A 15,390-nucleotide genomic window follows, 5' to 3' on the forward strand; every position below is an offset into this window, starting at 1 on the left:
TAAAAGTATCAACGATTAAAGTATAAAAGTTGCACCAAAAAAGTCAAAATGAAAGATATATGAAAAAATACATAATGCAAGAGAAAGAAATTTATACCCATACTTCAAAAAAAAAAAAAAAAAAAAATCATTAAAATCACAAACTGTAGCGTGGGAAATTTATAAAATTCCTACGAAAACCTATGAATTGACAATTTCGAATATCTCGGTGTTTCCAATATAGTTAATTAAATATATCTTCATAAAAATAAAAACAATGTTACATTTCAATGCAATCTTTAAAAAGAAAAAAAAAAAAAGAAACAGGATAGATCCAACAAACGAGAGAATTTAAATGAAAATTTAATACAAGGCTGATCGTTAGACCAATGAAATAACGCAATTTCCTAGTTATTCCATGCAACGTGAGCTCAACAACTGTCAATTCTGTTGAAACTGATTGGAATTTCAAAGCCACTAAGGGGTCCTAATGGAATCCGGTATTAACTGACCGGACATTTATGACTAGGGGAGAGTTTGTCTTGGAATTACCGCGACGCTCGCTAATATTTAACTGGAAGAGGGCTGGTGAGTTTCGGTAAGCCCGAAATACGGCCCGAAGTCGAACCGGAAGGAAGCAGGCCGCAGATTAAACGGAAAACTAGCGTTGAATTTAACATTGGCCAACTCATGGGATTAATTAAACTATTGGTCGATTGGTCGAATCTATTTTAAAAATAAAGCTGGAGAAAAGTGGAATTAAAAAAAAGAAGCAAAGAAGAAAGTTCATGGAAACAGATTATTATGGAAGAAGAATAGCTTCGTTAACGTCGCGAAGATCTCTCGGTGAAACTGTAAGAAAAACTTGAGAGTTGCACTGGAAGATCTTGAAACACGAAATTCACGAATGTCACACGTTCGCCGTCTTTAAAAAAGGTAAAACGCTCGACGTATCAAAGAAACGTGGTCGTTTCCAAGTTTTATCCTCTCTTTACCAGAGTCAGCAGATAATTTTCTACTGGTTTCTTTGAAACGTAGACCTTGGCAAGCGTGGCGCGAAAGAGTCGCCAGAGTATCAAGTTACAACATGTATATCTTTAACCTTTGAACGTCTCACTTTAGTTTTCACAATCGCCAGTTCTCTAATTCCTCTATCGATCATCCTATGGCATTCCACGTGCGCCATCATATTTTCATTTTGTTTTTCTACGTCCAGGTTACCAACAAAACAAGAAAAATCTATTCTTCATACTTTAACCTTTTAAAGATGGATCGCCTGCAGCCTGTCGTCAACTTAATCCTATGTTATATAACATTTGTAAATATAATTTACAAATCTTGGAAAAATCCGATTTTAAAACATTCGCTATTCTATCACATTCAAAATGCGCGCGTTTCTTTTCTAAGCGTCGCACCTGCCCTCTGCTGTTCGAGATCGGAATTACCGATGTAGAAGCTTTGGAAATTATTTTTAAAATCTTACTAAGCAAACGGAACAAGAGAAATAAGAACGTATTTGGTAGAAAAGAAGGAGATGAAATAAGAAGAAAAATGAAAGTTGGTACGAACCGATAGTTGAACGGGCCTGCGAGTGAACGATGGGATTGTTGTTCGCCTCTGAGTTGGTCGTCTGTGGTCGATCGGTTATGGCGGCAGTGGTGGCGATGGAGCTTCCGGTGGCCAAGGTGAAGCTCAAAGTAGACGTGGAGGACGGGTTTGTTGCGTTTAACGGCTTAGAGGACCAGGAGCTGCAAGTTTCGCAGCCCTCCGCGGAACGTGTGGACAAGCGGCAGCAGGACCAACGCTTTCCACTCCACAATCCGGCGTGGTAACGACCGCTTAGGCCGGGATTCTCACTGCACACTGTGAACAGACCAACGAACCGTCGAATTAGTTATTTTATTAACAAATTAGTTATAAATCGTTGGAACATAGCCAATGAGAGTTTTGAGTACAGACAGATGAACAAGCTTACTTTATCACTAGATATGTTCTATTCCTATGTTTCTTTTAATAATTTAATCAATAAAAAAGCCTTTAACACTTTAAGTGCCACGCCGAAATCACATGTTTCGCTGAGGGCGCCACAGTGTTTCAACACAGTGCACCATTAGATGCAACATTTGTTCTCATTTTTTTTTTTTATTGATGTTCTAATAAAAATGTTTAATTGTTTAATGTGGCACTTTTTATTTTAAAGTATCTTCTATTTATCGGTTATATTCAAAATACCCTAACTGTCAATTTTCATTCAATTTTTACAATCGTAAGAAGTTGAAGCGTTCCGGTCCCAACGTGACAGTCAAAGTGTTAATAATCAAAGGAAGACTATTTTCATAATTTCTATGAAAAATACATTTGCACCTCTATATATCTTTTAAATTCTCTTTCATAATTTATTAATATCATTATGACGGTCCAGTCTTATTGCAGTTCTAAAGAGATTTCAGGATGTTTCATGTAATACACGTAATTTATTCGTTAAAGGTTTCTACGAGTTTCTGGCGAACCACTTATGTTAGACGTGTGACGTGTGTTGCTAATTAATTTGGTTATCCTTCTAATTACTTTTATCCGATATGAAGTAGTGGTTGGATGTAGAAGTAAGTGCCCAAGAAATACTCTCGATGTTCAACAACAAAATTTATTTAACAGTCAACACTCAACAATCCACAATAAACAAACAGCAATCACAATAAACAATCAACAATCACGCTTCTCGAATATGTTTGCTTGTCTGTTATGCTAGACCCTTCGCACTTCGCTGTTCGAAACGGAATGAATCCTTTGTTCGAAACCAAACAGATTCTTTTCTTCGTTGCCCTCCGATATCCCCACTACACACGCGTTAGTTAGATGTCCGCCATGGTTGCCGCGTATAATTTCTTCCGAATTTTCGGCGAAAGGACCGTAGGGATATCGATGGTACATTGGGCGTGTCAGCCTTACTCTTAGATGGCATAACACTTTGTGTCGCGAGCCGTCGGAAAGTTCCATCGTCGAGTGTTGCCACAGATCTTCCGATCGTTAAGGAGAATATCTTAAATTTCAGCCAAATATAGATCGTTGTTAATACACGTGATTTCTTGTTTCTATTTAAGTTTTATATCAAGTTTTTCCCCGAAATATCGCGAGTCGTTTTGTTTATCGAAATAGATAACGAAGGGAAACAGGATGTAAAAATTTCGAGACTGCAGCGAGATTAGCTGGAGAGATCGTGGATCTGATTGGCAATGAGCATTAAATGAACGCATACTGCTAGAAATCTATATAGTTCGATTTCCATTTTTAACGAAACAACACCCGAGAGTTTTCAATTTTTCAAATTATTCCTTCGAACGAGAAATGAAAATACGCGTCATGATTCTGTCAGAGGAAAAGGGGAACAGAATCCAGTTCGAATCGATGATCATTAGCCTCTAACGAGAGAAGACAAAAAAACAAATATCGAAACGCCATTGGTTCACGAGACAGCGTTCGATTTATTCGAGGCGAGCTTTCACGTCGTGTTGTATTTATTTGGCAAATTATCTATTGCGCGTCTTCCCCTATTGTACCCCGCCGAATATCACCGATGAATTTGATAAAAATCACGCTTGCGCTGTTTTATCTACGGATTTGATCAGCGATACTCCCCATTCCTCCATTTCGACCACATCGACAAGCAACAGCGCTGCCAAAGTACCTGGCAACTTCCCATTCGCGGAACTACGTCCCTGGCGAAACTTTTCCTCGCTAGAGAGAAAAAAAAAAGGATCGACAGAAAAATTTTTCCTCGTTGTCCCACCGTGAAGCTTTTTCACATTTTGTTAGGGTCGCCAGCGGGAGACACCGCGAACTACAGAAATGCATTCGAGAATACATACGGAGGCGAGCGACGTGTCGATAAACAACAGGAATTGGTCTAACCGCTTCCAGTACGAAAACTGTTCCTTTAGAATTTGAAAATTCCTCCTTATACTTTTCCTACTTGGACTTATACTTTTTGTATGATAGCCATTGTAAGAGTTAGAAAAAATAGTACTGCAATTGGGGTTTGTAGCAATAGTATGAACACGAGTGTAAATAGTGGACTGAAAATTATAGTGTTGTGAGGTTATGGTTACAGTGGACGCTTATTTGTTCAGAAACATCTGAAGATAGTAAACACATACATAGGTGTTGGACAGAATTCTTATATGTATATGTATATGTATGTATATGTTTGTATAATACGCATATGACATATAAGAGGTATTTCCATTATTTTCTCCCACCTCTGTATATAAATATATTTCATAAAAAATATTATAAAAATAAAAAAGGGAAATTTCTCTGTACACAGAATATTTGATTACATTTGGTATTGAGTTCATGAGAACGTATTCAAGTCGAGATTTTGAGAATTTCAATTTAATTATATATTTCAATGCTTGCAAGTATGTCCCTCGGAACCTAACCAAACCTAACCCGGATGTTCCGGAGTTTTGCGTAGATGTTGCCAGTTGTAGAGTGGGTTGTATCGTGTTCGAAGACAAGAAAATCCACAGACGAATCTCGTGCGGGGGAAATAAGAGGTCAAGAGGAACGATAGAGCGTGTAACAAGGGGCCTAAGAATTAATTAATCCAAGTAGCTCGTTAAAATGCGATCCGCGAGAAGAAATCGTAATAATTCCGAGGATTACAATTAGTTCCCTTGACCTTGTTTCAGATGGGCAAGCAAGTTGTTGCATGGAAAGCAACGAATATTAAAATCGAACGTTACCACGGTGGATGGGGTTTTGTATTATCACGGTAGGAAGATCTCATTTTTAGAGATTAAACAGACGAAACTAATTATTAAGATTGATACAGAATATGTTGCAAACGTGTTATTTATAATTAAATAATTTTCTGGAAATGATGCATCAAGTAAATCCAATGCATCAATTAAATCCTCTACTAATGTAGATAATTGTCATTGTAATAATTTTTACTTTATTTTTTTAAGATAAAAATCAGAATAATGATATTTCATATTTTGTTGAGATTAGCTCATAGAGAAACAAGCAGATGAATTTGTAATAGAAAAATATATTGAAATAAGTATAAGTACAGGTATAGTAGTGTATGATGAGGTGAAAATCAAATAAATTGTTATCATTATTTATTAATTTGTAGAGGTGGTATATGTTGTCCGTGATAGTAATAGTTGCCGGCTGTAGATTTCGCTGCTGGGGTACTGCTAATTATTCTTCTATTTTGATGCGTGGAAGAAAAATAGGATCGCGGGCGTCGGGAATCGAACCCGGGTCCCGAACGTTCGAAACCTAGAGCGCTAACCATTTCGCTACCATGTCCGTTGCTTAGTTAGTGTCGAGTAGCGGTATTTGTTGTCGAGTGCCGCTACAAATTTAATATGTGATACTGTTGAGGTTGATTGACAGAGGAATAGTGGATGAATTTGTAATGGCAAAATATATTGGTATAAGTATAGGTATGAGTATAGTGTATGCTAATTCAGATCCTCACTCTTATAGTGTTACAATACAATAGCAGAAGCTATGATAGGGAGCACGTTCATATATTTATGACATTACCAAAGGGCATTACCAAAAAAGTTAATCTTGTAGCTGTAGCTGAAGGTTACAAGAGACAGAAATAGAAATCTATTTATAGTCCCATTGTTCCTAGGCCTTGTGATCCAAAACATAATTTATATTCAAGGGCACAATAATATGGATTTCTCTTTATTTCGAACTTTTAGTTTCACTAAATTCTATTCTCTTCGTAACAGATATATACAAACACGGATATACAAAAGTAAAGATGTAGCGTTTTTCTTGAAGTAATTACTTCAACACATTTAATAATGAGATGCCAATATACTTCAAATAATTAGATTTTACTGGTTGAACATCATAATGATGCAAAACTGTAATGTTATACAAAATTCGTTATATATTATTCAAAAATTTATTTAACTGTAAAACTAAAGGGATACATGGAAGAATTGAGATATATGACAAAATTCAAAATCTCAAAATTCTAACCTATACCACTATGATCTTCAGTCTTAAATCTAAAAACCAATTACTTGAAAACCTTGAGAACTAAAGAAAAAATTCCCTCTAACTTGTGCCATACTGTGCACTCATACTGCAATTTTTGTATTCTACGTAAAACAATCGAATTTCGAGCAATTCAACTAAAAGAAAGGAAAAAATACGAGTGCCAAAGAACAAGTAGAATGTGCACGCAACGCTATGAAAGCACTGACCCGCGGACATCTTACAGAGGCCGGAAAAACGTTTCGCATCCGCCCTCGAGAGCACGAAACAAGTGGCCGCTCCTCGGAACACGTGAAAGGCTATTCACGGGCTTTTTGCATGCGGCAACGATCGTCTTCCAGAGGATGCAACGTCTCAAACGCAAGAGCTCGCTTAAATCGACGCTTCGTATGAAATTGATGTTGCTGGGGTAGAACAGCCATTCTAATGGATATGATTTACGTAGGTCATTTCGATAATTGAAATTCCTCAAGCGAACTTCCTTTACCTTGAAAATCATTATAAACACGTAAAATCGTGAGAAGTCTGGTAAAAATAATTCTTATCCTTTTGTCCATGAATATTTGAATATATGTTATTATAACACGTTGACTGCCGTGCGTGTTTTCATTGAAATCTTCTTCAGGCCACGAGTGCCACAGTACCAAGCGTACTCTGCTAGATACTCTCACCGATATTTTAGATAACTTACAATCTCTGCTCTAATTCGTTACAATGTCGAAAAGAAAAATGGGAAACTTATTCCTTAGTGAGTCAAATAACAGTGAAAAAGAAAGCTTTTACGAGGTTAAATACAAATTCGGATAGTAGCGATGAGGAAGAAATCAGATTTCCTAGAAATAGAAATATAAATAGAATTACCTCGTCTGATTCTGATTCGGATATTGATAAGTGCAATCGTAGTGATACCGAATGTAATGAAGATACTGTTGACAAGATTGTACAAGAATTGGTCATTGAGGAAGGAAGGAGAACTGACGATACCGAGGAAAGTACAATTCAATTTGGTAAATGGTATGAATTTAATGATCGGCAGAAGTCATTTTCTTTCCCCGAGACAGACGGCCTGATTAGGCAATTACCTGGCGATGTCAATCCATATGATGCGTTTCAGCTGTTCGTTGATGACGAAATAATAAACTTTCTTGTATCAGAAAATTGCAACAAGGGAGAATGTAAATATTAGAAGATTTAGAGAATTATTAGCTGCAAAATTATTAGGGTTCTTTGAAAATACAAAAAGCCCTTGTCTTCGTCGGAGTCAGCATAATATCGCCGTTCGGAAAAACGATTCCGGAAGAAGCATTAGACGCGCATGCAAACTATGTTATGCGGATAAAAGACGTCGAACGGACCGATCGATCAAAGACACGGGAGAATATAAAAAAAGCAACAACTTATTGTCCAAATTGTCCCGACCAAACTCAGCTTTGTATAGAAGCTTCCAAGTTTTACATTCTAAATAATTTTCTTAATAACCATCTTCGCGTTACTTTTATAACAATTCAATAGTTTTACTACTTCCTGTGGAATATCTTTCCAAATACCTACGACGATCCTTCGCAAGTAGTCAAATAAGAGTCACCAGAACGCGAGTGACGCGGCTCTGTTAGAAACTTTACTGTCACTCGAATACGGGTGACGCATTCCTGACAGAAACTTTGCTGTCATTGAATGTGGGTGAGGCGGCCCTATCAGAAACTTTGCTGTCACCCGAATAAGGGTGACGCACCCCAGTCAGGAACTTTGCTGTCATTGAATGCGGAGGGGGCGGCCCTATCAGAAACTTTGCCGTCACCCGAATATGGGTGACGCGACAGTCAACGTGATAATACGTGCAATTGTTCACCAAAGTATTTCTCAACACTTAAAGAAACATTTTATCACAGAATCTGATAGAAATTATAGAAGCTCATGGACTTTTCGTAAATCTACTTTTTATAAAAGTTTCAATTTCATTTAATCAATGTTCAATTATTCACAACAAATGACCTACTGCTATAAGTTGATTTATTCAAATAAATGAAATACAAGATAAATTTGTAAAAATAATAAATGCAATTCAATTTTATGGATTTGATTAGTGTAACTTGTTATCACGGGCTGTTTAAGTAGACGTATTACGCTTGTTACGTGAAACATTTGCGGTGTTATTGGGTGTAGTGCGTTAAATAATCGGTGTTTAGGTCACCAATATATTTATTAACAAGTGTTTTCGTTTGATCGCGTCGCGTATCGCTCTCTGTTTCGCTAGTCAACATCGCTGCGCGGTTACAACTCGACTTTATCGCTTTCTAGTTCGAATCTAGCTGTCGATCGGATTCGATTCTTTTCTTTTCGTCGCCCCTCAATATCCCCACTATCCTCGCGTTTGTTTGGCGTTCGCGAACGTTGCCACGCACGCCTTTTTTCTCGAACATTCGACGAAAGGACCGTTGGGATATTGATGGCTCATTAGGCACGTCGCTTCGGCGATATACATTGTTGCCAAGTGCCAGCACACATTTAAAAATTTGATTAGTCCGCAATGAGACCCAACTATCGTGGTTATTGTCGTGAAAGCTTCTTAATCCAAATATTTTCACTGACCTTTGTACGTACAAATAATATTATAAATTTATATGCTTCCGTTACACGTTGGCGAAAATCAGGAAAATCCTTCTTATTGAATTCTTTTCTGCTAATGAACCAGGGATTTCTCCTCTAAGTAGATCCACGAGAAGCTGGCATAAATGGAAGCAGATTTTGTTATGGTAGCTCGTATTCATTAAATACTCGCAACTGCTAAGCAGCTTAAGCTTCGCCGTATATTTTTAACGTGAGAAAGAAAAATTGAACTTACGAGAAACATCGATTCGCTGGCGAAAAGTATTTCCAACGATGGAAATCAGCTTAACATTCAATAGCTTAACAAAGTAGCATAATCTGGTCTGAACATCGAATAAACCAATTGTGTAAACCACTGTCAATTTTTCGCCTGTATGAATCTTCAAAACGTGGAAAGCAAATCGAAACCGACGAAAACTTCTCTAACGATAATAAAACTAATTTAACCATCGATCATTCCATCCGTGCGCCACGAACAATCGCTGCAACTGTAGAAAAAATCCCGATATTTTCCACTAAATCTGGATGAGAAAAAATAGAGCGCTGAGTTTTACATTGTTACATCGGCTTCATCGAAAGAGAAAAGGACGGTGACACCAGTGTGAGCCAAGGGATAATGTTCGTAGTTGATTCGACATGTGGAAGAAAGATGGGAAAAAAGATTGATGGGTCGATCGTTTTTCAAAATGCCATCAACACAGATGTGTGATTTCGTGACGTTAATGTGCTCTGACAATTAACACGCAGGACTTGTTGTTTAATAAAACGTCGATAATGATCCATTCACACGTGCTTCGCCATCCAATCGTCTTTAATACTCGATGGCTGTTATATCGGCAAATGATCGAATTGAAGGCAGATTATGCGCGAGCGTATTCCACGCGTAATGAACTTCCACGTGAATACTTTCGAAAGCAACGACGCATAGTAGAGAATCAAGAGATACTGGGTTGGCAACTAAGTGATTGCGGATTTTGTCAATACCACCTAATGGAAAAATCCGCAACCACTTAGTTGCCAACCTAATATAACATAATAACAATCGAAATATGAAAAGGTAAGACACTTTTTCAGAGTCTAATGTATTTTTAACAGAAATTTTAAATTACCTCAAACTACTTTCATAATCTTCTTTGACACTCTTATTCTTCCGCAAAGTATATTCTTATTTATTAACTGTTTATTCAACCTTGGAGTATTAATTTCGTTGAATAACAATATAAAAATTGGATTTTGTAGATCTCAGAATTTTCTTTTGTGTCACGACTATATCTCAAAATATTAAATTCATCATTTTGGCAAAATGAATGTATCGGCTTGACAACTAGGTGATTGCAGATTTTGTCACTAGGTGGCATTGACAAAATCCCCAATCACTTAGTCGCCAACCGAATAGACTCTCAACGAGACAAAAACACGATTATTCAAATTTATTTCTTTCCAATGTACAATATTATTATCATGAAGAATTGGTAATTGTAGTGTTAAACCAAAACCATTGTTACAAGCAAGATACGTGTCTGCGTATTAATTTTTCGCTGGAAATTACGTTCCAAGTTCACCGACACGAAGCTCTACACAACCCGACACAGGTGTCTAACTTCCGTCCGTCAAATGCGGACCGGAAATCGCGTGTTTACGAGGAATGCGGCCTAGACACGATTAATCTTTATTAACATGGACCTCGCGCAGCGGAAATTCTCTCCAACGACTGCATGCATATGCATTCATTCGCAAAAAGACAAAGTGAAAGAAGGGGAGACAGAAGAGGAAAAGACAGAAAGAGAGAGGAGAGAAAAAAGAGGGAATTGCAGTAGTTTAAAGGCGTCGATCGATATCAAAGCCCGGAGCAATTTGTCGGCGGAGACAATATCGATGAGGAACTATTGTACACGACAGCCCCGGAGCCTACGAAAGTGCAAAGTAGTCTAGTTCTGCTTATTCGTCTTTTATCCTGCCCTCCCTCTCTAATTATCCTCGTTTCCGTCTACCTCTGACTTTTTTCTTCTCTTTCTCTCTCTAACTCGCTCTTTTTTTCTTTTTCTTTCGTTCTTCAACCTCCATTCGCTATCTGGCGGAACGACGGCCGAAATTTCAACGGAAATCTCGTAATTAATCGCCTCATTAGCATGTACGAGTCAGCGAATTTGATTTATATTCTATCGTATAGCGTACGTGTTATGGAAAATGTAGCTTTCTGTCAAATAAAACGATCAAACCTTATATTTTTCGCCTCACTGATATTTTACATTTTTCTTTTCTCCGCTGTTTGAGAAAAATATTTTCAAACGTGTTTGAACGTTTCTACTGGTGTTTCTGGAGTGAGAAGGCCTCGGTGATTCTATTTGGAAAAAAGCTTCGAGTGCATCTTACCGGCTGAGCTCGAGGTAGAAGCAGATGGTTGTAAGTTGTAAGTTAGATCTTAATGCATGCAGCTTCTTCCTGTAGATTTTATCTCTACGTGTTAAGTAATGGTCGACTTGGTTTCCTGGTGAAACTCATGTTTTTAAATACCCAGAAACGTATGTTTGGACGATAAGGTAAATGTAACGCTATCATCTTTTTGACTTCTTGCGCTGAAAATTAACGTTGCAATATTTCTCAATATCTTATAATATGTCGTATAACTCATCACTGATGCTCTTTCACTTTAACCATAACTTTGGTACGTAGAAAAATAATTCTAAATATATCGTGAGACCTTTTTTGTTCAGAATTACAGCACTGGACGTATCTCAAAGTGTTGACTTTTTTTATTATGGCCGCACCAATATAATCGAATGACATATGAACCCGATAATTGGCCAAAAGCTAACACAATATTTTCAAACATTCACAAACCTACAATCTTTTTCCATTAAAGATTTCTTTTTTAATGGAAAGAAAGCAAGCCAATCGAATGTATCCAGACAAATTGACAAATATATTGGCTCGTCCACACGGTCGACGGTAAGGAAGAAAGTCGAAGCGGAAAAACCTATGAAATGGCAAGGTGATATTGCATTCCTCTTTCTCGTTGGCCTTTTTTTAAAGCAGAGCCATTCGTCCAAGCGTTCGACTTCCACCAGGAAATATCGCAAATCTTTACTTCAGTTTTATTATTTTTACTAATACGTCCGATTTCTACGCTTTACGAAACACACGATGCAGAAAATAGGAAACGAGGAAAGTTGTGGATGGCCAAACGAAGTAACAAATTATACATTGCCGTGATCAACGAAAAACTTGCACGTTGAAAAGATGGCCGGATTTTCTACCCTCCAAAAAGATGACCAATCAATGGTAAAAGCAAAAACGAGAGAAGATAGGAATATTCCTGTTGAGGTTCAGGTTGACTGATTGAAGAACAAGTGCGTGAATTTGTGATAGGAAAGTATATTGAAATAATTAAATGTGTAAGTATAAGTATAAGCATAACTTCATGCTGATTCAGATCCTTACTCTCTTAGGGTTACTACACAATAGAATAATAGGGGGCACGTTCATATATTTACAGCAAAAGGACATTACCAAAAAAGTTAACCTTATAGCTTTGGCTAGAGGCTACAGGGAACATAAATAGAAACCTGTTTATTAGTTCCTCTGTTCCTTGACCTTGCAACCCAAAACATAATGTATACTCAAGGGTACAATAATATGCACCGCTCCTTATTTAGAATACTTCTGCGTAATAACAGTCTCCATGTCACGGATACACATAAATAAAGATGTAGAATTTTTCTTGAAGTAGTTACTTTCACAATTCCTATAAATGATATTGACATGAACGGTATTTAAAAAGTAAGAGGAGATTATTCTTTGTCGAGATATAGAAATAAGCAATTCTTTAAAAATTGATATTACGACAGAAACGTTTTTGAGGCAAACATACAGGGAGCATACATACTTTATGGAGAAGACGAAAAATAGGTTCGCGAAAATCTACTCGAATATGAAAAGAAGAGCAGAAAGGAAGAGAGAAACACAAAGGTAGGAATTTCTGTTTCTCGAACTCGGATGAGAAGAGTCACTGTCAGAAATTTTAGATAGCAAAACGAATTTTAATGGTGAAATATCCGCATAAAACGAAAATTTGCGGTGACCAAGCCCTCGAAATCGATGCATCCCTGCGAAGGACGAAATAAGTTTCACGAATATGAAAAAAAATGGCGGAGTCGATTTCCCGCGGCGCCCTCGTGAATAATAACGAGCTCTCCGTGCGACGAGATTCTTCGAAAACTCGTTAAAAGTTCGGCCATCCTGGTGACAAATCAATCAACTCGGGAATCCAGATACGCTGCCGATATCCTGCATCGATTCTTATGATTTCTGGCCCGGTTTTCGCCTATGAATCACTTTCCATCGACGAAAAACCGATACGTGGCTAAGTTTCTCGTTGGGTTTCGCGTCGATGGTCATATTTTCGCCGGGGAAATTGCACAAAATCAACGGGGCGAGGCTTGCGCAGCGAAGTTTCAAGCTAAATCAAAGATGAACGAGGGAATAAGAGACGCTTTGATGCGAATCCGAACGATATTTGATGTAAATTGGTGTACACTGCGCGAGAGAAATTCTTTGATCTTCGCAATTATAAGACAATTAAAAGCTGGCATGCCGCGAGCAACTCGAGTAGTTTCTTGCGAGTCTCTGATGCAAAATGAACCAGACTTTTCTTTACTATTAGATTTAAGCCACATTTAACCAATGTTTCATTTCGAAATCACATTATCGCACAAGAATATTGTTAACCACATGTATGATATCTACGAGTTATATTATACAAATGAGGTAACATTGGTTGTAGCGCGTTAAATAATCACTCGGTGTTTAGATCAACAATATATTTATTAAGTGTCTTCTGATCGCGACGCGTATCGCTCTCGGTTTCGCTAGTCAATCTCGCTGCGCGGCTACACTTCGATCTTATCGATTCCTGGTTCGAACTAAAACTGTCGATCGGATTCGATTCTTTTCTTTTCGTTGCCCCTCAATATCCCCACTATCCGCGCGTTTGTTAGGCGTTCGCGAATGTTGCCACGCACGCCTTCTCGAACATTCGGGGGAAGGACCGTTGAGATATTGACGGCTCATTAGGCACTTCGCTTCGGCAATATACATTGCTGCCGAATACCGCTACACAAATATTGCCTATTTATATCTGTATTTATATATCTGTGTTATGTAAGGATTTGAAATTTCCTGATAATTTCAACAAGCTACGAAATTTTTTTAAAGCAACTAAATTATAGTGTTTTCTTGTTGTTTGGACTTCCACTTTTAATTTAGTAAAACAATTGTATCGATTAGTTATTTAGTTTCGTTTTTATTTTAATTAAAAAATGGAAGAACAAGACGCACGTTCCAGACGTATTTTATTATATTATTTCCGAAAAGGTATGAACACATCGCAAGCACACAAGAAATCATGTGCAGTATATGGGAATGAAGCCTTGAAAGAGAGGCAGTATGAAAATTGGTTTGCCAAATTTCGTTCTGCTAATTTTTCACTGAAAAATGCTCAACGGTCTGACCGTCCAGTCGAAGTTGATGAGACCCGTATCAAGGCCATTATCGATTCAGATCGTCATAGCACAACGAGTGAGATTGCAGAGAAGCTCAATGTGTCGCGTATATGCATTAAAAAAAAATTAAAACAGCTTGGCTATGTCAAGAAACTCGATTTATGGCTCCCTCATCAGCTTAAGGAAATTCATTTGACGCAACGCATTAGTATCTGCGATTCGCTTCTGAAACGCAACGGAATTGATCCATTTCTGAAACGACTGATTACTGGCGACCAAAAGTGGACAGTTTATAACAACGTTAATCGGAAAAGATCGTGGGTGATGCAAGATGAACCAGTCCAGACGACACCAAAAGCTGAGATTCACCAAAAAAAGATTATGCTGTCAGTTTGGTGGGATTATGAAGGAATTCTGTACTTTGAACTTTTACCAAGAAACCAAACGATTAATTCAAACGTGTACGTTCAACGACTCGCCAAACTGAGCGATGCAGTTCAAGAAAAGCGGCCAGAATTGGCAAATCGTAAGAGTGTTGTTTTCCAGCATGATAATGCAAAGCCCCACACATCTTTGGTCACTCGCCAAAAATTATTGGATCTAGGTTAGGATGTGTTGTTACATCCGCCATATAGCCCTGACCTTGTGCCTTCAGATTACCATTTATTTCGTTTCATGCAGCACCCCTTAAATGGTAAAATTTTTAATGACGCTGATGATGTACAATCACATTTAATTCAGTTGTTTGCTAACAAAAATCAGACGTTTTATGAACATGGAATTATGACACTGCCTGATGGCAAAAGGTGATCGACAAAAACGGACAATACCTAATTGAATAAAGTTATATTTCTAAGAAAAAATTTTGAATTTTTCTTCTTATTTAAGATACGCAATATCACTTGCCAAAAACAAAAAGGCTTTTGTTTGCTATTAGATTTACAAGATTCTGAGCCATGCACAGAAACTAATACACATATCTTTTCATTAATGTATATGAAATCTTCTTGTTGAAATGAACGCTTTAAATTTTAGATAAAAGTTTTAAACGAAGGATGAACACTGAAAATTCTTACTGACAATTTACCGATCGTTAAAGAAAATGAAGCTTTAATTCCTTAAAGAATATAAATATAAAAGATTCCAGTCATTTTCGCTCGCAACTTCTCTATCGTTAAAACACTTCTCGAGTTCGGGCAAGGTATAAAAGAATCGTTAACGACACACTTCATTTCCTATTTCAATATTATACTAAAAATTTGAAAACTATTAT

At 37.4% G+C, this 15,390-nt stretch overlaps 1 protein-coding gene across 5 annotated transcripts in view; it reads right to left on the reverse strand.

The window, feature by feature from the left end:
• Window positions 1-15,390, reverse strand: part of LOC100647243 (tyrosine-protein kinase Btk29A) — a 328,457-nt gene that overhangs the window by 276,080 nt on the left and 36,987 nt on the right. For 4 of the 5 annotated variants that reach the window (XM_048414083.1, XM_048414084.1, XM_048414096.1 and 1 more), the window contains one exon: window positions 1,549-1,842. In XM_048414083.1, coding sequence (XP_048270040.1) covers window positions 1,549-1,842 — 294 coding nt within the window. Of the gene's footprint in view, window positions 1-1,548; window positions 1,843-2,547; window positions 2,713-15,390 lie in introns of those variants that run through there. The other variant, XM_048414085.1, reaches the window with a different exon arrangement.

Source organism: Bombus terrestris, chromosome 18, assembly GCF_910591885.1.
Source record: "Bombus terrestris chromosome 18, iyBomTerr1.2, whole genome shotgun sequence".
Classification (NCBI taxonomy): domain Eukaryota; kingdom Metazoa; phylum Arthropoda; class Insecta; order Hymenoptera; family Apidae; genus Bombus; species Bombus terrestris.